This window comes from Furipterus horrens, unplaced genomic scaffold (assembly GCF_987537825.1).
Source record: "Furipterus horrens unplaced genomic scaffold, mFurHor1.1.pri manual_scaffold_7, whole genome shotgun sequence".
Classification (NCBI taxonomy): Eukaryota; Metazoa; Chordata; class Mammalia; order Chiroptera; family Furipteridae; genus Furipterus; species Furipterus horrens.
The window spans coordinates 128,806,379-128,829,223 of record NW_028327177.1 but is presented as its reverse complement, the minus strand read 5'-3'; the positions used below and the strand labels follow the sequence as shown (position 1 = coordinate 128,829,223).

The 22,845-nt window shown below is 41.5% G+C and overlaps 1 protein-coding gene across 1 annotated transcript in view; it reads right to left on the bottom strand.

The window, feature by feature from the left end:
• TGFBR2 (transforming growth factor beta receptor 2) overlaps nt 1–22,845 on the bottom strand; it is a 79,513-nt gene that overhangs the window by 17,286 nt on the left and 39,382 nt on the right. Inside the window, exons 3-4 of the mRNA XM_090284420.1 lie at nt 21,689–21,879; nt 764–1,563 (exon numbers count right to left, since the gene is read on the bottom strand). Coding sequence (XP_090140546.1) covers nt 764–1,563; nt 21,689–21,879 — 991 coding nt within the window. The remainder of the gene's footprint in view (nt 1–763; nt 1,564–21,688; nt 21,880–22,845) is intronic.

The window sequence follows — 22,845 nt, the reverse complement described above, 5'->3', positions numbered from 1 at the left end:
CCTGGCACATGAATCTGTTCGTGTTTCAACATGTTTACCTCAGGCCTGCCTGTGCAGCCCTGGACCCAGAGGGTGACTGGGCAGCAACTAAAGGCTTCAGCAGCACCTTCCTCCACCTGGGGAGAGAGAACACTGGTGCTTGGGAGACTCCGCTCTAATCCACAGTTAAGCTTCCAGTATGTAAAAACATGGGGCCCCGTCATTCGTAAAGGATGTCTTAGTCATTTCTAATCACTTTTCAATAGCTCCTTAGCTAAACACGTGTCTGTTTGACTCTGTGGGATGCTTCCAAAGTAGAGTTGCTCATTCAGTCAGTCCATCCCTCACACAAGTACTCATTTGGTCATGTTCACCATTCAAGGCATGGTGCTAGATGTAACTAAATAGATTGGATTTGGACTTCAAGGAGATCGCCTTCTAGAACAACGTAAAATAAAATAAAACAGAACACTAGAACTACTAATAGTACAGAGTAGAAAGGGCTGAGTATAGCTGTCAGAGAGGGGGAAAAAAAAAACAACAGACAAAGATCTAACAGGGTATGAAGCACAGAAAAAGAAGTTTCAAATAGAAGAGAAATGAGGATCAGCTCAAGGAGAAAAATGTCTGTCCAGAATTGGGGAGGATTTAAAGAAACAGGAGAAGAAATGCTGTTCATTAGCAAAGGCACCCTGTCAAGAGAGAGCGGGATATAGACAAGCATCAAATGTTTAGGGCTATTTTGGGATCAAAAGTTGGGAAGGGTGATCTAGGTTTAACTTACCTGTCCGCTGTTGGCCAAGTCGTCCACAGACAGAGTAGGGTCTAGACGCAGGGAAAGCCCGAAGTCACACAGGCAGCAGGTCAGGTCATTCTTCACGAGAATATTGGAGCTCTTGAGGTCCCTGTGCACGATGGGCATTTTGGGCCTCCCGCACAAGGTGTGGTCACTGTGCAGGTGAGCTATGCCCCTGGCGAGGGAGCTGCCCAGCTTGCACAGGTCCTGCCAGCTGATGACGTGTCTCGTGAGGTACTCCTGCAGGTTGCCCTTGGCATGGAAAGCCGTGATCAGCCAGTACTGCTTCCCCAACTCCGTCTTCCGCTCCTCAGCTGTCAGGAACTGGAGGATGTTCTCATGCTTCAGGTTGATATCTGAGAAAATGTCCTTCTCCATCTTCCAAGAGGCATACTCCTCATAAGGGAAGATCTTGACCGCTACGGTCTCGAACTGCTCGGAAGTGTTCTGCTTCAGCTTGGCCTTGTAGACCTCAGCAAAGCGACCTTTCCCCACCAGGATGTCCAGCTCAATGGGCAGCAGCTCCGTGTTGTGGTTGATGTTGTTGGCACATGTGGAGCTGATGTCGGAGCGGTCGTCTTCCAGAATGATGGCAAGGTGCTCGCTGAGGTCCATGAGCTTCCGCTGCTTGTTGGTCTCCCAGGACGGGATCGGCTTCTGCTTTCGGTGAACACGGTAGCAATAAAAGGTAACAATGACGGCTATAGCGATGCCCAGTGGTGGAAGGAGGCTGATGCCTGTCACTTGGAATACGACTGACATCAAGTCAGAATTGTTGGTGGAATGTTCTGATGTGGAAACAAACCAAGAGAGAGGAGTTGGGGTGAGAAAGTGGGTGTACACTTCAGGTGTCGAGATGTTTCAACATCAGTATAGTTTTTATAAATAATACATTGTGAATTTTTATTCCAGGATAAATGCTAGTGTGAACCTGTCTAGTCTTCTCTGCCTCTGGCCATTCATTCAATGTCTCCTACTTTTCCCTCAAATGCCATGGCCTAAAAGAAATCTAGATAAACTTGGAAAATATTTTATTTTAGATAATCCCAGAGCACCCTACATTTTTCCTATGTAACAATTTAGCACAATTTAAATTAAATAACTATGACTCTACTTAGTGGTTTGATATCTACCTGTCTTTCTCCTCCTTTCCCCACTCCTGGCAGACTAACTCCATGTGGGAAGGGACAGCGTCTTTCCCCTTCATGACCAAAAACAACACCCAGCACACATCAGGTCATCAATAAGTGTTGAATAAATGGAAAAAGCTTCGACTGAGTGTTAGCTATAATGAAGGCATTGCAAGAGGCTTTGAGAATATAGAAACAATGACAGCTCTTTGGTAAAAACAAAGAGCTTGCCATAGTTCTCCCATAGTCTTTGCTCTTTTCTAAGCTCCACCTGGTACTGTTCTGATCAATATCCAGGCATCAGCTCTCTCTGAGGAAGAGCAATCCTCCTAAACTGACTGCTCTGCACCAGGGAACAGAAGAGAAGATTATGAGTAGGTAGTATGGAACCAGGCATCACATGGGAGAAAGAATCTGTAATTATTCAACTGGCAGTTTTCCCCTACTAATGGTGTTTGGTGGCGTCTGGGTGGGGGTTGAGGTGTGGGGGGTTATGTGGGGTGATGAGAATACAGTCCAGGTGGAATGGAGATAACCATAATCTCCTGAAGGGAACCCATTACCTAACTGCATGTGATACCATCACTTAATAAACCACAATGAGAAATGAAGGTAGTACCATGTCAATTTGGAGTTTTTAAGTTTAATAGGATTCATGATCCATTCTTATGGTAAATTCTAAGTGGAAACACCAACTTCCACTAACTATATTCCTGATGAAAACCTTAGGTCTTATGTCTATCTGATGCCACTGAAAACTGGAAAAGTAACCCCAAAACATCATATTTTCGGCAACCAAGAAAAAGAAATCAGTATTTCAAGGAAAAGTATGCTAACACATTACAACAAATAGGAAAAGGGATACAATTTGACTTTTAAAAACCTGAATTCTTACTCATAGTGGGAGGCTTAAATGGGACAAAAGGCAGGTGGGACTGGGTTGGACGTGGCAGTGGGACAAAGCAATACCAAAAAGTACTGGAATTGTGGGGACACATGGACTTTCCCCAGTGTCTGGCAAAGTATGAGACTGGAGAGCAAAATTAAGGGGACAGATAAAATAATACCCAGGTGCAACAGCTGGAAACAACATTCCCTGCCTCTATTATATGAAGTATCCACTGAATGTCTTTGTTTTAAGTAAGCCCCTTGTTTGTAACTACAGAGACATCTTGTCATCATAACTTGGTTTGATTTGCTGATCACTTGACTCTCCCATAAGAAAGTGTGCTCTATTCGGGTGAAGCCAGGTCTGTTTTGATCATCATAATATATCCAGATCCAGCCTCTGAATGGGACACTTTATGTTACTCAGCAAATGTTTGTTGTAGAAACTGACTGAATGATTACTTATGGGGGACAAAATCACTCATATTTTTTATGTTCTATGACAGGAATTGGCAAACTACAGTCCAAGAACCCATGGCTGTGTTTGTACAGCCCCGTGAACAAATAATTTTCTCCCCATCTTTAAAGGGTCATTTAAAAAAAAATTCACTGATATGGAAATGCAAATCAAAACCACAATGAGATATCACCTCATATCTGTCAGAATGGCTATTATCATAAAAAAAAAGAAATAACAAGTGCTAGAGTTAATATAGGGAAAAGGGAGCCCTTATGCACTGTTGGTGGGAATGTAAATTGGTACGAATACAGCTACCATATGACCCAGCAATTTCTCTTCTGGGTGTTTATCTGGAGGTATGAAAACGCTAAATCAAAAAGATATATGTACCCGCGTGTTCACTGCATCATTATTGACAACAGCCAGGACATGGAAACAACCTAAGTGTTCATTAATGGATGATTTAAAAAAAAATGTGTACATACATAGAATGGAATACTACTCAGACCCCAACAGATGAATTATTGCCATTTGTGACAAAGAAGAAGGATTCTGAGGGTACTATGCTAAGTGAAATAAGCCCAATGTAAAAAGGACAAAAACCTTATGATTTCACTCATATGTAGAATATAAAACGAAAAAGTAACAAACAAAAAGTAAACTCATAGATCGTCGTCGGCAGCCGTCCGTCTCGAGAGACGATGGTGTAGCTTCTTAAGAGTCTATCTGCACCGCCGAGAATGGTTGTGCAGTCCGACTCGGGAGTGACACGGTATCTGTCTCCTCCCATGTTGAATCAACATCTTGCGATGACGCTGAAGCTACAGAGCCTGGGCAGGGTAATATGGAGGGTCTGCTGTTGCCCATGCAGTAGACCCCCCCTCTCTTCGCAGCTGAAGGGTCCAAGGGAAAGACGGAGTCAATACAGCTTGGCTTCAGGTGCGCCGCAGGAGTTGCCGGTGTTGACTACAACGTCAAACCGCCTTAGGGACTCCGGCTCCGGATTTTCTGTCGGGGTTTACTCCCTTAGCCTTTCCCCTGAAGAGGTATGCCGCAAGGCAGCGGAGGTTTTTTGGAGTCAGAGTTTTCCTTCTCTGATGTACCCAGACTGGAAGATTGAACCAGCGACACTTAGCTCGCAGGCCGACGCTCAATCCACTGAGCCAAACCAGCCAGGGGGATACAGACAACAGAATAGTAGTTACCAGTGGGGAGGGCAATGGGGAGGGCCAAGTGGGTAATGCGGGTCAAATGCATGGTGACTGTTGGAACCTAGATTTTGGCGGTGAGCACTCAGTATGATATACAGATATCAAATTAAATATTGTACACCTGAAGTTTATACAATGTTATGAACCAATGTTACCTCAATAAATTTTTAAAAAGAAGAAAATAAGAAGTTCATGCAACGGAGATCATATCTGGCTCAAAGAGCCTAAATTATTGACTACCTGCTTCTTTACAAAACAAGTTTGCTGACCACTCTTCTATAGGTATTACTTGAACAACCTGCAATATACTGGCAGAATTTGAAGGGACTTTATTTTGATCCACTGTGAACATTCTCTTTCACATATGAGAAATCAACACAATTAGAAAATTTTAAATATTAATTGCATAATGACTTAGTAGTGTCTCCAACTCATTAAAGAGTGCAAAACATCAACATGAAATGTTCATCTATCACTTCTAATTGAATTTTATAAATCTTGGCCAAATAGTCTTTTTCAGGCTAAGAAAAAAACACAAACACAGAAATCCCTGAAATGTATGTGGTCAGTGATTGAAGACATTTCTAGAAACACCCCCACCTTCAATGTCAGAAACCAAAGTTTTACTTTCCCTGAATTTCCTGTGTTTTCTTTTTGAAAATCTACATGTAAATATCTTGTGGGGAGGGAATTATTGAATAACATTTGTCAATTTTGAAACTTCAAAGAGGTGGTAAAAAACCCTCACAATAGCAAAAGGGCTGAAAGGAAGCTTTGGGATGTGGCTTTATCTAAACAGGAGCCACCCACACTCTGCTGCAGAATTAACCCATCTGCTGCTACTAGAAAAACTGACAGCTGTGGGTGTAGGTACAAGCTAGCCTCGCCTTTACTCAGAGACCAGCAGGAAACATTTCTTTTCACCAGCCCCCAATTACACAGAAACTCTTAAACTGAATTCTTAGTATGAACCTGGCTGTGTCCTAAGAGTTTTGTATAATATTTATATTTAATCAGAAAAACCCTATGAGATCAACACTGCTATTATTATAAAGCCCATTTTACAGATGGGGAATCTGAAAGGGTTAGATGGTTTAAATAACTTCCCAAGGTCATTAACTTAGGCACTGGCAAAGCTGACATTTGAAAAGAGCTCTGTGGATTGGTAAGACACCCCCCCCCCCCCACTCCTAACCCTATGCCATAATGCTCAGACTTCATCTTGGTGAGAAACAATTCCTCTCAATTTAATGAAGCGGTTTTCTGCACTGGGCTAAACAAATTTATAGCCATCCATTAAGTGATATCGGCAATTCTTGGATAATGTGTCTTAAGGAGCATATTCTGGGTACGCAGACTATTTCCCTTGTTCTTGACTAAAAATCACAGTTGAGTGGTGTCCCTGCAAATATACATCTTTTCCCTGCATGGGAAGAAAAAGTCTTACATGAGGAAGAACCCTGAAAGTTTTCTCATTCTTTTTCAGAGCCTATCCCAGGACCTAGATAGAATGCAGGCGGGGGAATCAGGATATAGTCTTTGAACTATTTGAACCTTCCATGAGTTGTTTCCTGGGTGCACAGGTAACTAGTGCTCAAGACTGGACATTCACTTTACACTCCCTTGTTCTATAACATTGAGTTAGATGTAGTTCTGGAGGGCATATCAAATATGGGGAGGTTCTCCAAGGTTGTAAAAAAGTGAGTCTCTATACTCTAATAGCAGAAGCTCTTAGCCTAGGCTCCATGGGTAGAATTCAGTGCCTCTGTGAATTTAAATGAGCAAAATTTGCATCTTTTAATTTTTTCCAACCTTTAACTAAAATATAACACATCCTAGTATTAGCCATACCTAAGACTTTGTCATTGATAGAAACTTCAGATTTTCATGCCATATTACATTTATTGCAGATGTCTTGGCATATAATTTATACTTATCACATAGATATTTCAAATTTTTTAAGTCTGATGGTAGATCTTATTAGTTAAAGCATCATCACAGAAGCAGATATTCCTAGAGTATAAATCTATTTTTAAAATATTTGATAACTGCAATTCAATGTCATTGATTTCCTTTGAAATCCTGTGTTTTGTATTTTAAGCATTTAAAACACATCACTTTGAGAAGGAGGCCACAGGTTTCTCCAGACTTCCAAGAAGTCCATGGAACACACACGCCAAAAGCCCTTGGCAGAATGAAGGCACTCAGCTCTCATCTCTTTGCCAGGATTTCCTAGAGCAGGGTTTGAGATAACTTCTGTTTCTTGGGAAGTCAGTAAGGGATTAAACTGGTGCCCGGGGTGGAGCCTCCTGGCATGGTGTTTCGTTTCTCATGGCAACTGTGGGTTCTGTCCCAGCTTTAGTCACATGAACAGGGACCTCTTCATGTGGAAAATGATGGAACCCCCTTAACTGAACTCTTAATAATAAAGATAACTATAATAATGCGCTTTATTGAGCTAGGTACTGAGCAATTCACATCATCTCATTTTAAAGAAAGACGAAAAAAGGAAAGAGAAGAGAAAGGAAAAAAGGGGGAATTGAGATTTACGATGATTCACACATGGGAAAGCAGGGGAGCCCGTTCCCCCAGGTCTGAGCGGCTCCTTCATTCTGTGCCAACAAGCTGTGTCCATAGCAATAAACCCAGAGGTCCCTTTAATAATTCTGTAAATGTCCAACAAAATGTGTGCCATACAGAGAGGCTGGACTTAGTTGCAAATAAGGAGCTATCTGCAAATGTCAGTCTTGATTGATAAATATTTTAAAAAGACAAATGTCATATAAATGTTAGTATGCCATAAAAAATACAAACTGGCAGAAAGCCTCAAGAGGGAATTCCATGGTATACATTCCTCTGGAGTGATTTAAAAGTAAACAAGTTGCTGAATAGCACATACACACACACACACACACACACACACACACACAGGACAATGAAAGAGGTTGCTTCCAGCCTCTTTCAAGTCCTTTGTTATGCTCAAATCCAACAAGGAACTCAAAACTGAATCTCTGTAATTCACTATTTAAAAAAAACACATAGTAAAGAAGACACGCAATTAAGACCAACATAGTAAAAGAGGCCTACATGATTGATTGTATGTGTTGATGAAAACTAAATCAACATATAAATTAGAGAGATGGGGTTCTCCACTCAAAGAAGGCGTTTGGAACAAAAGTTTACCCAGATACTGCTTTATCTGAGCAATAGAAAAGGATAAAGATGATTGTTTTCTGCATACCCCGTAGGTAAACAAATGAACATCACATGACAACTACAGAGATTCTTGTGAAGTTGGCAGTGACCCTCTAACCACAAAGATTTTCACAAGCCACATGTTCATCTAAAGCAACAGGATATACATGCAACTGGCAGAGGTCCAAAGAAGGAAACTGTGTTGAAGAGAGATATGATGGGGGGAAGGGAGTATTTCCTGTCTCAAGCCATTATGTTAATTATAACATTAAAAAGTACAGCAGTCATTTACTGAGCACCTACTAATTGTCACACACTATTTTACACTGCTTATTTTGAATCCTTGTAGCTGCACTGCTAGATATGTATTATCATTCCCATTTCATAGAAATGGAAACAGGGAGAAGAGACACAAAGTGAGCTGAGGTCAGAACAAGGGGCCTTGCAGGGTAGTTAATTGTGCATTTAGAAAGGTTGAGTTTCACTGATGAGGGATGCTATGGTAGTTATCAGGGCAGTAAACGAACACAAGGGTCAACATGAAAATTCAGAAAAAGGACAAGATTATGGAGCCAAAGAAAACAGAAAGGAAGAGACAGTAACGATAGTTGCAATCGGTGAAACAGAAAACAAAGACATAAGAGGAAGAATTAGTAACACCTCAAGTTGGTAAGGTAAATGACTATTTAAAGGACAGAGCTCTGTGAGACTGATAAAGGAACAAAAGCACAGAGGGGACATAGAGTTACAAGCCCAGCAAAGATTCAAAGATAAGAAAACCCATGAACAGCATTTTGTTAATAAATGTGGAAACTTAGACAAGCGTTGATCTTACCGGATAAAGAACTTTTATAAATCTACAGCCTCATCTAGCCTGGTCCTTTACACCCGGCTCACTGTGCTAGCTTGTCTACTATACAAACAGATGCATGAACATGCAGCTTTTTTTTTTTTCCCTGACAAAACCATTTATAATTATGGAATGATCTAGGTTTCAGGAAAAATAAGAGATTCACAATATTCAAACTACTCTTACTTTCAGTCAAAACCAAACCAAAACCAAAACACGATTATTTCCAAACAGACTAACACAAAGTACATTCTGTTAGAACAGTGTATTTAAGGATTTTTTTAATCTTAGTCTTCTATATATTCTGGAATCAACTTTCTTTGCCATGCTAGTTGGCTGTCTGATATTTAAGGTCACTTTATTTTCCTTTAACAATTTACCAGAATATTCTGCAACAGCGACCATATTTAAAATCCTGAAGTCCCTGTTACTCTTGGAAGAGGCTTCTCTTAATTGTTCCAGGACTACAGTCTGAGTGTTGTGCTCGTATCTTTCATGTTACTCCACTTCCAAAGCACAATACTTCCAGGGACCACACTAAGCTGAGATCTAATTTCATGATTTTCTCAGTGCACACTGAGAAGTTACCTTTTTGACAATTTGAAGGGGAGGAAAAAATATCTCTAGACTTAAACTAGTAATATTTCAACAGGCAATAGAAAGCTCCAAGAATAATCAAAGTAGATCCTGAGGTTTAAAAATTTTGATACTGTTCTGTATATTTAGAGGCAATGCAACTTGGTTTTTAAGAACTTGGGACTCTGGTTTTAGACCTGTATTTGCTGTTTCCTGACTATGTGATTTGGGATCTCAGCTTCATCTGCATAATGAAGACAACCCAAAACCCAACCCACTGGGCTGTCTTACAAGAGACAATGTTTGTTAAACTCTTAAGCATTAGACCTTTAAGATAGAAAGCATCCCATAAATATATCTGTATTATTTTATGATAGACCCTGATAAAGTGGTTTTAATTAATAACATATTTCACAGATTTCCAAAGAGCAAAATAAACTTTGGATCTGGTAAAGAAGTATTGAGATTTCATGAGTGTGTAACCTGACTAGTTTGCTTTGCCTGTTCTTATAACATGTCATATACTAAATGCTCTTTATAGAGAACAATTTCCCCATGACTATCTGAACCCCAGAATTCTTTCTTGAAAAATTGAAGCAATAGAACCTTATCAAAAATAAGTTTAAGAATGCATACGCTGAAGAGTCTTAAGTGAAACACCAAAATTAAGGCAGAAGGCTACGGGAAGTATTCAGTCTGGCTATACTAAAGGGCCCACATGCTTTTCGGTTTGAATGCTCTCGTCTTCCCAGAGACATAACTCTGTTGAACCACATGACTAGTAAAGTTGGACCCAGTTATAATAAAGAATATTATGAAAGTGAACAAATGGTATTGATCTCTCAGAAATGCAGAATCTCAACTCTGTCCTAAATTGCCAAACCAGAATCTGCATTTTACCAAGTTCTCTAGGTGATTCAATTACACAGAAGTTTGAGAAACGCAGCTTTAGCAAACACAGAGCAAGTCCCTTGGTACTCTGCCACAGCGATGTTTCCCTCTTACAAAGGACATCCATAGTGGACTAGTTTGCCAAGCCTTCATACAATTGCTTTCAGTGCTAGCCAATGAGAAAAACCCACAAGAATTTTCTAGTCAAATGAACCTCGGGAGGAGTGTAGAATGAGATATGATTCCTCATCCATCATCTCAATAAAAAGCAAACAATTAAATTCAGGCAAACAACTTAAAAAACCATTTAAATTAAACAACCGGACAGTTAGCTCACTGGGCATGCAGGATTTTATTTAACTTCCAGCATATTGACAGGACTGTTTGTCATTCTGGACAGACTTTGAGAATATTTTTCTTCCCCCCAAATGATGGAAGATGCCTTTCCTCCAGTCCATGTGGTTGTTTTATGCTAATTATACATATTTTGAAACTAAGCTATTCCCCAACTCTTGTTGCCCAACCCACAGTCTCCCTTACATTATTTCCTTACTACCTCTCTCCCCAACAAAAGCGCCTTACATGAAGTCTAATCTGGTATGACAACCTCTTCTGGAATATTCCTGAGAGATAGAGATAAAATCTCTGGCTGAAATATTTCAACAGAGGGACCCCACTCCTCTATGAATCATCCCAATATCCAATCTCAATGGATCTAGCTGCAGATCTATTAGGATAAACTAACTCTAAACATTGGGATGTTTTAAGTTTATTCTTTATATGAAGTCATATGCGGCCTTCCTGTAGGTCCACTTAAGGGCTTTCATGTTACTCTAAAGCAAGAGACAATAAAATGATTCCTTCTTCTATGGGATGAGAGCTCTTAAACTCCTGTTGGGCATTTAATTTAACCCCTTTCTCTAAATCATCCCTGTTTCCTTCAATTGCTCGTCTAAAGATGTGTGGATCAGACTCTGGAGTCTGATATAACTGTCAGACCCTAAAATCTGTCTGCCCAGCATACAGCAGGTGCCTAATAAAGGCCAGGTCCTTTTCTAAGTATGAAGTGATCTGTTCTCTGAAATCATTCTTGCTACTCAAGACCCTGCATGATGTGTGTTGTTGCTGGACCCAATGAAGATCCCAGTGAGACTCTCATTGCCCCTTCCTGTGAGTGCAGTTTAAGATGACTGCTGGTTTGTTTGTTTGTTCTCTTGTTTTATCTTGATTCTCTTGGCCAGATCACTCTGATTTCACAATGACCTTAACTTACCTGTAAGCCCCTGGGTCTTTATCATGAACCAATGCCCACCCAGCTTTCTGGTGAGCTGCCTCTTTGCAACTGATTATTTGAACCTGTACGCCTCACTTTACATATATCTGTGGTTCCATATTACTGGTCATTCTGGGCAATTAAAACCCTGGTCATGTCTCTGCTGTGTTAGGCATTCCTCAGGCTGGCATATGTTCTTTGGAGCTGGATCTTTTTTTTTTTTTTCATTTTCTCTTCCATGTTATGGTCTGCTGACCATCAAAGTTAGGTTTTGTCAGTATCTCTTACCTGCCCTGACTCTTTCAGTTCTCTTTCAGGATTATATCTCTTAGTCTGTTTAGGGGTCCTTCATGTTCTCAGGAAACAAGAAAGCAGAGACAGTGTTCTTAAATAATCTCATTATCTTCTCCAATAGGGAGACTAAACCGCTTTAGAACAGCCCATTGATTCCTCAGACTATCAATACATGCCAGGGCATGGGAACACACCCTTACTTCTCTCCTGGCTTGCCACAAGAAACTCAGCTTGCCACGATTCCCTTCCACCGGAGAGTCTCCCCTCCGGCAACTGTGCACACTGCTCCCCTCCCTGCCTCATCTTGGTCAAGGCAGTAGCAACCCAACCTTGCCATCCAACCTTCTAGTCATGCTTCCAGATTTAAAATGTGCCCACCCTTAGTGTATCATTTCATCAATTCTAGAACCTCAGATACCTATCTTCAGAAAGGCTTTTGATCTCGTCCTGAAGTAAGTGTTGTATATTGTGATAAGCACAGTCATAGCCTCCAGTAAAGAATCTTATTGTTCCTCAGGGGTGAGGTGGCAGAGGTATTTTGTTTGCTTGTTTTCTCTTCCTCTAATAAAGTTTCAGCTATTGACACTTCCTGTGGTGGCTGCCATTCTCTAATTGCTACCATCCTTTTCTAGGTTATATGGGGAACATGGTGAAAAATAGAAAAAGATTTGGCAGCACAAACTGTCTTGAGTTCAGTGTCTCCCAACACTGGCTGCATATTAAAATATCTTGAGGAGTTTTTATGTTTCTTTTTTTCAATCCTGATACAAGGCCCCAGACCAAGTAAGTCCAAAACTGCAAGGCTAAGGCTAATTAATGAGTAGTTTTTAAAGCAGATAAGATGTTTCCAATGTACGGCCAATGTTGGGAATGACTACTCCCAACCTGACAGGAGAAATTTTAAATAGCATGGGACCTGGACAATGGAAGCAATGGAAAGAATTTTAATGACCAAATGTAGGCTCAGTTGTTTGTGACATTGGAACTAGCTATACCCTAATGAGGTAACATAAGGTACATATATTTTTTAAAGTAGAAAAGCAAGTATTAATTATTTCTTTAAAAATTAGTATTAGATCGTTTTAAAGCATAATTATCACCAGTAAAATTGATATTTTACATAATTAGCAGCATGCAGGAATGATTTGAGGATCAGAAAATATTTTCCAAAAGCAAGTCAGCCAGATGTCCAACTGGTGGTAAACATAGTCTCTGAAGGTTCAGTATGGGCGGAAATGAAAGTCAATTTCACGGCGGTTAGCTAGCTCACTGATGTTTTCACTGGTGGGACAGTGTGATACTTGTAAAATAGCAAAAAGCATCTCTCTCTCTACTGTTTTCACCATCACTCATCGGTGTGCTGTTTAGAGAAAACAAGGAGGTGGCAGTGGGAGAGACGAGAGACTGCAGACATATCACCACAGACTCACAGCAATGCCAGCCTTATCGGTCCAACCGTTACACTGGACACTCACAACCAGGGATACTGGTTACTCATATCTAGTGGACAGGATTCGAGACAGACTATGTCCTTAGTGGATTCCACTCTGCTGTGATTCATATCAGAATGAGGTTCCAAAGTAGAAATAATCATAACCGGCTACCCCATCTGGCCTCAGAGCATCTTGTTTACTTTGCTGCTTGGGAAAATAAAAATCTACAAAGCCACTTACTTGCCGGAAGTCACTACAAATACATTCTCTTAAGTTTCACTTGATTGTGTCATAATGGCCTCTGGCATGCACAATTGTTATTATTTTCTTGGCCAGACACGGGGCTGAATCAAGGATTCAGAGGGTGCTACCTAGCCTAACTCATTCACAACCAAAGGACCCTTCAGCGTGAGTCAACCCTTCAAATAACTGATTTCTCTTCCCAGGAATGGGACTACCGACTTTAACCCATAATTTTCATCCTCTGCTAACAACTTTTCACAACCCTAGTTCAATGCTTATTTTTTTCTCTTCCGCATTTAGACCAGAAGTAAATCTGGTTTGCTTCTCTCGAAACAAAAATGCACAGCTGGTGAGATAGCTATTTTGAGTAGCAAGTGCACGGCTCAAAGGCAGCACATCCAGAACCCCTGGACCTGCCAAAACACCACTTATGCTTCTTGTTTCTTACACGCAAGACCCAGGAGATACCCCCTGCTCCTGGAATGGAACAAACACAAAATGAGATTTGAGGGAAAGGGGGCAGCATCTCCATGTCTCCCCTGACTCAGAAACGAGTATGAGTCAATCAAGCGTGCCAGGCATGGGATCAATACACAGAGTGGGCTTGCTGGATGGCAGGAGGCAATGTTATTGAGGTCACAGAAGGTCCAGGGGGAACCAGCTGGCTGAGATGTTCTGCGAGCAAGTTAAACACAGACAGGAAACCGCGTGTCTGATACTGTAAAAAAAAAAAAATCATTTGTCTTCCTGCCAGTTAGGCTTGCAAACCAAAGAGGCTGTTTTCATTTTAAAAGAAATTCTACAACAATAGGAGAGGAAGGAATGAAACTCTGTGGCTACTAGAAGGCCTCGTATCCCTTCCCTCAACTTCTCCGTTTAGAGAGCAGGCTACCCGTGAAAGCCTTTGGACGGCTGGAAGGTCAGCAATGAACGCCCACACATGACAGCCTATTCTGATGGTCTGCTTCTCTGTTGAACCACATCGGTTAAACTTTTGAGTCAGAATGGTTTCTTGAGTCCTGGTTTCTAAGTTAAACAGATATAATTGATGCATTTACTGATAGTTCCATCCTGTAAAAAAGAAAATTCATATGCAACCTATAGGAGACATAGTAGTAAAGGAAGATAGAAGGAGCTGGAATCAACACATGGGGAAGATAAATGCAGGAAATCAGGCAAGCAGGGGAGATTACTGTATACAAAATGTGTGCCCACAGACTTGCTAGAAGCATGACTTAGTTTGGATACTAAGCTTTCCTGGTAGTATCGAAGAGAGAAATTTTTAAAAATTAAGAAAACTGCATGACTACAGGACCATCTGCCTCAGGGGCTGGCTTGAAGCCTGGTTTTATAAAAGAAGATTTATTGGAATACAGCCGTCCTCCAATTGTTTACATATTGTCTCTGGCTGCTTCAATGGCAGAGCTGAGTAGCCGTGACAGAGACTATATGGCCAGCAAAGCCAAAAATGTTTATTAACTGGTCCTTTATCAAAGGAATTCGCTGGCCCCTGCTCCATATACTTCAAAGTATCCTTAAGTTCAGAAGCCAATAGGTCCTCCTGCAGGAATAACCTTTCTGGGGCAGAGAGTTGAGAGAAAAGTCTCCTGGCTTCCTCAGGAAGATAACAATTCAAGGCACTAAAGAGCTTCCTCATCAGCATTCTTTACAGTGAACACATCACACAGATTCACAGGAATGTTGCTTACGAGGCACGGCACTTAAACATAACTCAGTTGAAGGAATTTTCAGGAAGGAAGAGAGAATACAACATGATGTTGATATATAGCTCCTCCCTCACCTGGCTAAATCCAAACACAAAACATTTGAATCTAAGGGGAACAGTAGTAACAGCCAAAATGTAGTGAATACTTGCTCTGTGCCAGGTACTATTTTAAGTTCCCTACATGAATAAACTCATTTGTCCTCACAAAAATCCTACTGAAAATGAGCACTCTCTCTGTTTCCATTTTTCAGAGGGGAAGGCTAAGGTGAGTTAGTTCCTCCAAGGACAAACAGCTTATAAAGAGCTTAGTTGGGATTTGAACCCAGATGATCTCAATGTGGAGACCATGATCTCAAAAGGTGAGCATCCTGCTGGCCTTCATTATAAACATCCTTCCTCACAAACATGTGGCTAGTGTAAGCCTGGGATATACAGCTTGCCAAAGACTGCCTAAATGGCGAGTTCAGAGATCAGTTGTGTCCCCATGGAACAGGCAGATACTTATGTAAAGTGTGTCGACTTCCACTGATGTAAGTCTGATAAAGAGCACACCCCCCCCCCCACCTGACCTGAATGTCAAAGGGTGAGGATATTCCATAAAAAAGAGACAAGATTCCCCAACTCTCCTATGGACAAAATGTAGAGAACTGACTGTGAGGTCTCAAGGAAATTCATGCCACTCTCCGCAGACCATTTCTTGGTCAGTAAAAGAAAGAATTTGGATGAGCTAACTTCATGGGTTTCATTTTAGCATAAAAAGGTTAGGTCTCCAAAAAGACAAGGGAAACCAAGCATTGGCAAGGATGTGGGGAAAAGAGGATGTTTGCATTGTTGGTAGGATTATAAATTGGTTAAGCTATAAAGGAAAACAGTATAGAGGGGCCTCAAAAAATTAAAATTTGAACTACCATATGACCCAGCAATTGCACGTCATGGTATATATCCAAAGGATGATGCCTCTCAATTTCCAGAACAAGTAGTTCAGCTCCAAGTCAAGAGGAAAAATAAGGTGGCCAGGGATCCAGTCCTCTGGGAGCTGGAAGTGTTCCTTCTTTAATCTCCCACAAATCATCTCGCTTTCCATGTACCCAACTCCAGCAGATGGTTGAAGAACAAACTGGTTCAGGATAATTCTATTAAATGCCATTCTATAACTCTCTTATAGCTCCACTTTGGAATAACATGTTCTGAAATGCAGCTTGAAAACATTTCTAAATGTCTTCTTGCTTTAGAAAATATTGGGGGGTAATCCCACAGATAAACTAACACAAATATTATCATGGAAACCAAAGAAATGTAACAGAAAAGTGCATAATTCTCTCTACATCCATACCCATGTTAGTACAAAGTTCGTGGAGTATATTTAAAAAAAAAAAAAATGAACTTCACTATCACTGTTGCCAACGGTTCACTAGGGAGTTCTGTTACATGAATGGACTGAGTAAAGTAGATCTAGCTGGTTTCCAAATGACCACATGTAATACCAAATTTATGCTTCTTGAGCCAATTAGCTCAGCACGTTGCCAGCATGAAGTCAACAAGACCCACGTCCGATTCCATCTTTAGCTGGGGGAGTTCACACCTTTGCTTTCCAGACTTCAGTGTGCAAACAAGTCACCAAGGACACTGTTACAATGCAGGGGCTGATGCCATGTGTTCTGTTCTTCTAACAAGCTCCCAGCTGCTGCTGCTGCTGCTCTGTTGACACTCTGAGTAGCAGTGGTTTACATCATTCAGGAGAGGTGTGCACTTTTGGCATAGAGTGGCCTTCCCCAGAGGAGCAATGGGTAAGATCAGAGGTACTGCTAGGTGCCAGCTACTAGTAGGGCCCGGTACTCCCAGCACCATCCCTTTAATCCCCACACCAACTCCACACAACAGCACCATTATCAGCCTAGTGGGCCAATGGTGGCACAGGTGGCTAATGGGAAGTCCACGTGGTCCAAAAAGCACGCTTTCCACGAAAAAACAAGAGGGGCAAGCCCCCAGAACTGAGATGACCCAAACCACTGATTTGAAAGACCCTTGTGAGTCGTTCCTGTTTTATTTCGCTGCCTCCAGCTGTGGCTGTGAGACAAAACAGGAACAACATGCCTCATTTGTCATATTGTCCAAGTAAGTCAAGCAACGTGGCTAGCTTTGATTAGAAATCTTAGGCTCAGCATGCTCCCCTTCCTCTGTAAAGTCATGCGGAGGAAAAGAGAACCTGGATAGGGCACAGATAAAAAGAGAACAGGCTTCTCCAAAACTCTCACGGTGTGATACTTGGAGGTCACTGCTCTGTTGGCATGACGGGTCCAAACCCAACTGCAAAACTGCCCTGTGGGAATATATCTGAGGGCTGAACCCTGCTGGCTTCCCATCTGAAGATAAGCAGAAGTTGCAAACCTTATAGAATAAGTCCAAATAATACTAACTGCTAAGGAAGGGCTAGTGAGTGACTCCTTCTGCTGTACCAGGTACTATTGTCAGCGCCTTGTCTGTGTGAATCTAATCAATCCTCACATCACAACAACCCTCCTCTACCTTTCATTTCCATTAAACAGATGAGGAGACTGAGACATGGTCATGTCAGGTAAGTGGCCCAAGGCGGCAATGCTAGTAAGTGGTAGAATGGCCATAAATCCAGGAAACCCACCTCTGGCTGCCACTCTGAACCGTGACACTAGACTGTTCCTCTCTTCTCTAAAACAGCAGGCATCATCTCCTCGCCTAGTGTTCTGCAAATGGGGTGTCATTATGGTGCTTCAAAACCATTTATGCAATGAATAAAACTGAATGGTTGGGGGTGATTCTTAAAGGTTCAGTAAGAAATCAATAACCACGTAATGCCTTTGCAGAGTGCATATGTCATTGACCAGTAAATAAGGCAACTGTTAGTTCAGGCTTCTCTCCTCCTACATCCTATGTTTGCCTCAGCCATGGAGGCTGATTGGTCTTATCTGACTCACAGCTGTCACCAGACCATTCATAATAACCTACACAAATGCCATCTCTTCCAATTGGAATCTTAGGTCTTGGTGAAGTTGGGTGTACACTCCAATGTCCACGGAAATCTACACACCATCTTCTGACAAGGTGATCTTCTTCAGAGATAGGACAAGGAGACGTGACTGTTAGAGCAGAGTTGTGAAGAGCAGACCTGACGTGGAAGCCCACCCTCCCCTCAAACTATCTGCCACATTGCTAAATGATTCCAAGTGGCTTTTTCTTCTTTCTTTCTTCTTCTTTTTTTTTCTTCATAGACTAGGCCTGTGGCCCAAGGCTGGGGCACTCCACATATCCATTCTTCAGAGGACTGAGGCCATGGCGTTGCTTAAGTAATATGAAAATCACAAAGGAAAAAAGCACCCAAACTTTTAAAATGTGAATAAAACTCCCAATATGACTGCAAAAGGGCATGAGGGAACTTATTGGAAGTCACAAAAATGTTCTGTATCTTGATTGTGGTAGTGGTTACACAGCTGTATACACTGGTCACAGTTCAGCCAACTGTGCAGTTTAAAAGGGTACATTTTATTTTCTGTAAATTATACATCAATGAAGCTTGAATTTTTAAAAAATTCAAGCAGGGTTTCCATGCAGAATTCCTTACAGAAATAGTTTCTCTGGAAGAATGGGTGATCAACTGTTCACAATGGCCAAGGAGATTAGGGGACAGAACGAAAGGAAGACTTTCTTTTCACTGTACCTATTTTAAAGCATGTGATTTTAAAAATATGTATATATATTATCTGTTTAGACAGAGTGGGAGAGAGAGTGAGGAAAAGAAGGAAATAAAAAGAAAGGAGGGGCAGGGAGGGAGGAATGGAGGAAGGAAAGAAGGAAGAAAGGAAGGAAGGAAAGGAAACCCTCACCGATTTTTTAATTCATACACAGCCCATTATAAATCCTACCTCTGCCACCCACTTGTAATGTGATTCTGGACAAAGTGCTAAACTTCTCTGAGCTTGGTTTTCTCATCCATCGCGTGAGGATACTAGCAGTGCCTATTTCAGGGGGTGGCTCTGAGATTAACCGAGGCCATGCTATGGAAAGGTCTGAACGGTCTCTCTGACTAGGAACCCACGACAGCACTGAGAATATAGATCTACATTTCAAAAGAAAATCTGCGGCTCGACTTTTTTCCCCCTCACAGGTGATGTAAATAATTATCATCCATTGTGTTTGCACATCAGAAATCCGGCCATGAGAGTTAAATTCTATACTAATAAAAAAATAGTGTGAGGCACTCCAGAGATTTTGTGTTCACCATCTTGTTTGACTTGGACTAGAGAAGCATAGATCAAGACTTTTCATGGTTCAGTACAGAGAAGAGAAGAAATGGACCCTAAAATGTTGCTGTTTTGTGGGGGGACGGTGATATCACATTGCAGGGAGAGAAGAGAGATGTTTAAAAAAGCAAATACCTCCTAGAACATTTATTTTAGAAGAATAATGCAAACAACCCTGGAATATGTTAAAAGGCCCCCAAATCACCCAGACATCTGAGTCATCAGCTGTGCAGGATTTCTTGAGGCGTACAATGAAAAATTGCCTTTAGGGTAGTAATCGCACGTCATAAGGAAAGAAACTGTCTGATAATGAGTAAGAGGGAAAATAAATGAATGTGGGCTTGTGATTATCACCTGAGTTGAAATACACTAAAAACTGAAGTCATTAATATCTTAGAAGCTTATGGTAATAAATATATCCAACTTGTGGGTCATTTATCAAATTTTGTCTTTTGGGGCTGAAATAAACTCTTCCATTGTGGGCAAGGCAGAACGCAAAGGAGCAAAAAACTTTCGCAGATGATAGTGAACATGTCTGGATATTCTACTCTTAAAGATTAATTCCTTTAGCTTAGCTCGGACCTCCTTTTAAAAAGTGAACTACTTGGAGAAAGTTGACGTGTTAAGCCAGGATATCAAGTATTATCATGCTCCAATGTGATTTAATCTAGTTACATCTTCCCTCCTAACTCAAATGACATAAGGAAAGTGAGAAAAATGGTGTGTTCATAGAATGAGAAAATAAGAGAGAGGAGTGATTTTGGAAAGTGTGCTGCACTGACAAGATGTCCATGTCTGCTTCCATGTACTGAGCAGTTGGCATAGGTGGAAGCTGGAAGAGAGGGGAACTGGAAGTAGGTCAAGGACACAGAGAGAAGGTGAGTCTGCAGTGCTGGTGAACACCAGGCACAGCACAGGGGGTATATCATGTCCCATCACGGAGACACGCTCGGGGAGTGTGCAGGCGCAGCACCTGTGTTCCACGAGGAATTTCTGTTGAATCAGAACTATTTTGGCCTGAAGTAACCTTTTCCCATTCTGAATTCACATTCCTAAAACCAAGAGAATATCGTTTTCACTATCAGACTGGCAACATTAAAAGGCTTTATAAGCTCTCGTGTTGGAAATCCATATGCTCAGATATCTTCTTTGGAAGGAGAACAATTTCGTCGTGGTTAGCATATTTAAAATGTTCATAACTTTGATCCAGACACTTCACTTCTAGAAAGAAGTATATCTTGCAGAATATCAACCGAACACCTGTGCAAGCTATTTGTAAAACAAATGCTCGATGTAGCATTAAGTAAAAATCTGGAGCCACGTAAATAATCCACCCAATGGAAATGGTTCAAGCAGTCATAGAAGATAATCCATATTATGGAATTCTAGACAACTAAGAGGTGTGCACTATATCTGAGTGTATTATCGTATTTAGAAAGAGAAGGAAAAGTGGTTGGCTAAAAAAATGTTGCCCAATAACGTTTATAATATCATCAACAATCTGCCCTGAAAGATGGATGAGTGGATGGGATAGATAGATGGATGGACAGAAGGAGAGATGCATGGAAAACTGGACAGAGGGACAGATGCATGGATGGAGGAGGCAGGGAAGAAGGAGGGAGTAAGGAAAGGGAAGAAGGAAGCAGACATTATATGAATGAATGACAAAGATGCATGTGCATCCCACAAACTCTCAATATTGACTCTCAGTTGGGTTGGGAGTGAAGGGATGAAGTTAATGTGCTTTCATTTAAAATTTTTTGTGTATTGTTGGCTTGTTTGAATTTTTGATAAGGAACATATACTGCTCTTGTCATTAAAAATTACTGATTTTTTTAAAATGATGGACTAGAGTGTGCCCTTCCCTCAAGCTGAGTGAATGCCGAACTTCAAAGATAAAGGCTAATATCTAATTTAGTTCTCCCCTGTCGCCATGGGTAAACCTTGGCTCATTATTTTCCCTCTGCATTTTTCATTTCTTCTCTCAAGTGGGACCAATGATAACTACCCTTTAGACAAATCCTAGGAATATGTACACAAAACCATGTGCGTTAATTCAAAGCAAGTTCTTGCTTGTATCAAACAGCCTCGTCCAATCTGAACCAACGGTTCTCAAAGTTTAGCTGGATTAGAATCACTTGGAAGGTTTGTTAAAACACAGATTGCTGGGCCCAGCACCCAGATTTTCTGGTTCAGTAGGTCTGGGGTGGGGCCTCAGAACCTGCATTTCTAACAAATTCTCAGGTGATTCTGTACTTTGAGAACCACGGTTCTAGGGGGCCCTATGAGTCAGATTTACTAAGGACCAGAACCGACCCTGTAACTCCACAAGCACCTCTCTCCTCCATAAGCTCCCTCTCCAGCATCGGCCACAGGAGGCTGAAATGTGCCCTGAGGCCGCAGACCAGAGGCCCAAGAAACCGACACAGAGTAAGTCAAGCTCCAGACCATCCAGAGAAGAAAACTCACCTTCAGAAAAGATGACATAGTCATTGCACTCCTCAGCACTACAGGAACACATAAAGAAAGTCTCGCCGTTCACTTTTTTTTCCTTCATAATACACTTTGTAGAAGCAGTATCTTCGAGAATAAATCCATGGAAGGGGATGCTGGGGTCATGGCAAACCGTCTCTAGTGTTATGTTCTCATCGTTCTTCCTCCTTGGGTGCAGTCCATGGGTGGAGCGGGGGTCGGGGTAGAGAAAAAGAGAACGGATGAGTATAATCTCTAGCCAGAAAAGCAATCTGCAATGCATGTCCTTCATAAAGTTGTTTCTAATAACGGCAGTTGGTTCCTGTTTTCCAACATTACCAGGCTGTCCTAGAGTCTCCTGTGCTTTTTCTACTCGATTCAATTTTTCCTCTGCTTATTATCAAAGCCCCCTTATGATAGGAACATGAGGGCTTCCCTCAGGGGCTACCCCGTCAGAGAATTTTACACACTGTCTTAATTCAATCCTTGAAGGGCAGGGCACTGAAACAGAAGCGTGCTGGATCCCCGGGATGCTTCCCCCCTTCCGTCCGGACTGGCTGCAAGGCTCACACTGCACCCCAGTGCAGCTGGCAGAGCCAGGGGCACGTCTAGCTCACTTGTCCTCCAAGAGCATGCCTGGGAAAGCAGTCGTGCTTCCTCTTTTCTCATTTTCTGGGCCCTAGGCGCTGTGTGCAAAGGCGGGCCCCTGTCAGCAGCTGGCTGTGCTGAGAAAATAGAAGGGACCTCCTAGATCATGAATAGCAGTTTCCAGAATTCCAAAGGAACAGAAAAGAAAAAAAATTAGAATACGTGGGAAAGACCTGGAAGGTGTTCTTCATCTACAGTTCAGTGAATTATTTCAGGCTGTCATAAACTAATTACATCTACATTTTGTATTTCGTCATAGCACGTATTTGGAAAGTCACTCAGCTAAGGGCTCAGAGAATCTCTTACATTTTACTTGGGCCTTATGAAATGCTCAATTGGCTCTGCGTGTACATTACGTCTGAAAAATGACATGATTAATAGCCACTACAAAAACTGCAGAAGCCAAGATAAAACTCTGGCATCCTTGGAAAGTGTATTACTTCTCTGCCTGCTTCCATCTGCTCCCCTCATAAACCTGCCATCTTGGATGACTGTCCAAGGCCAAG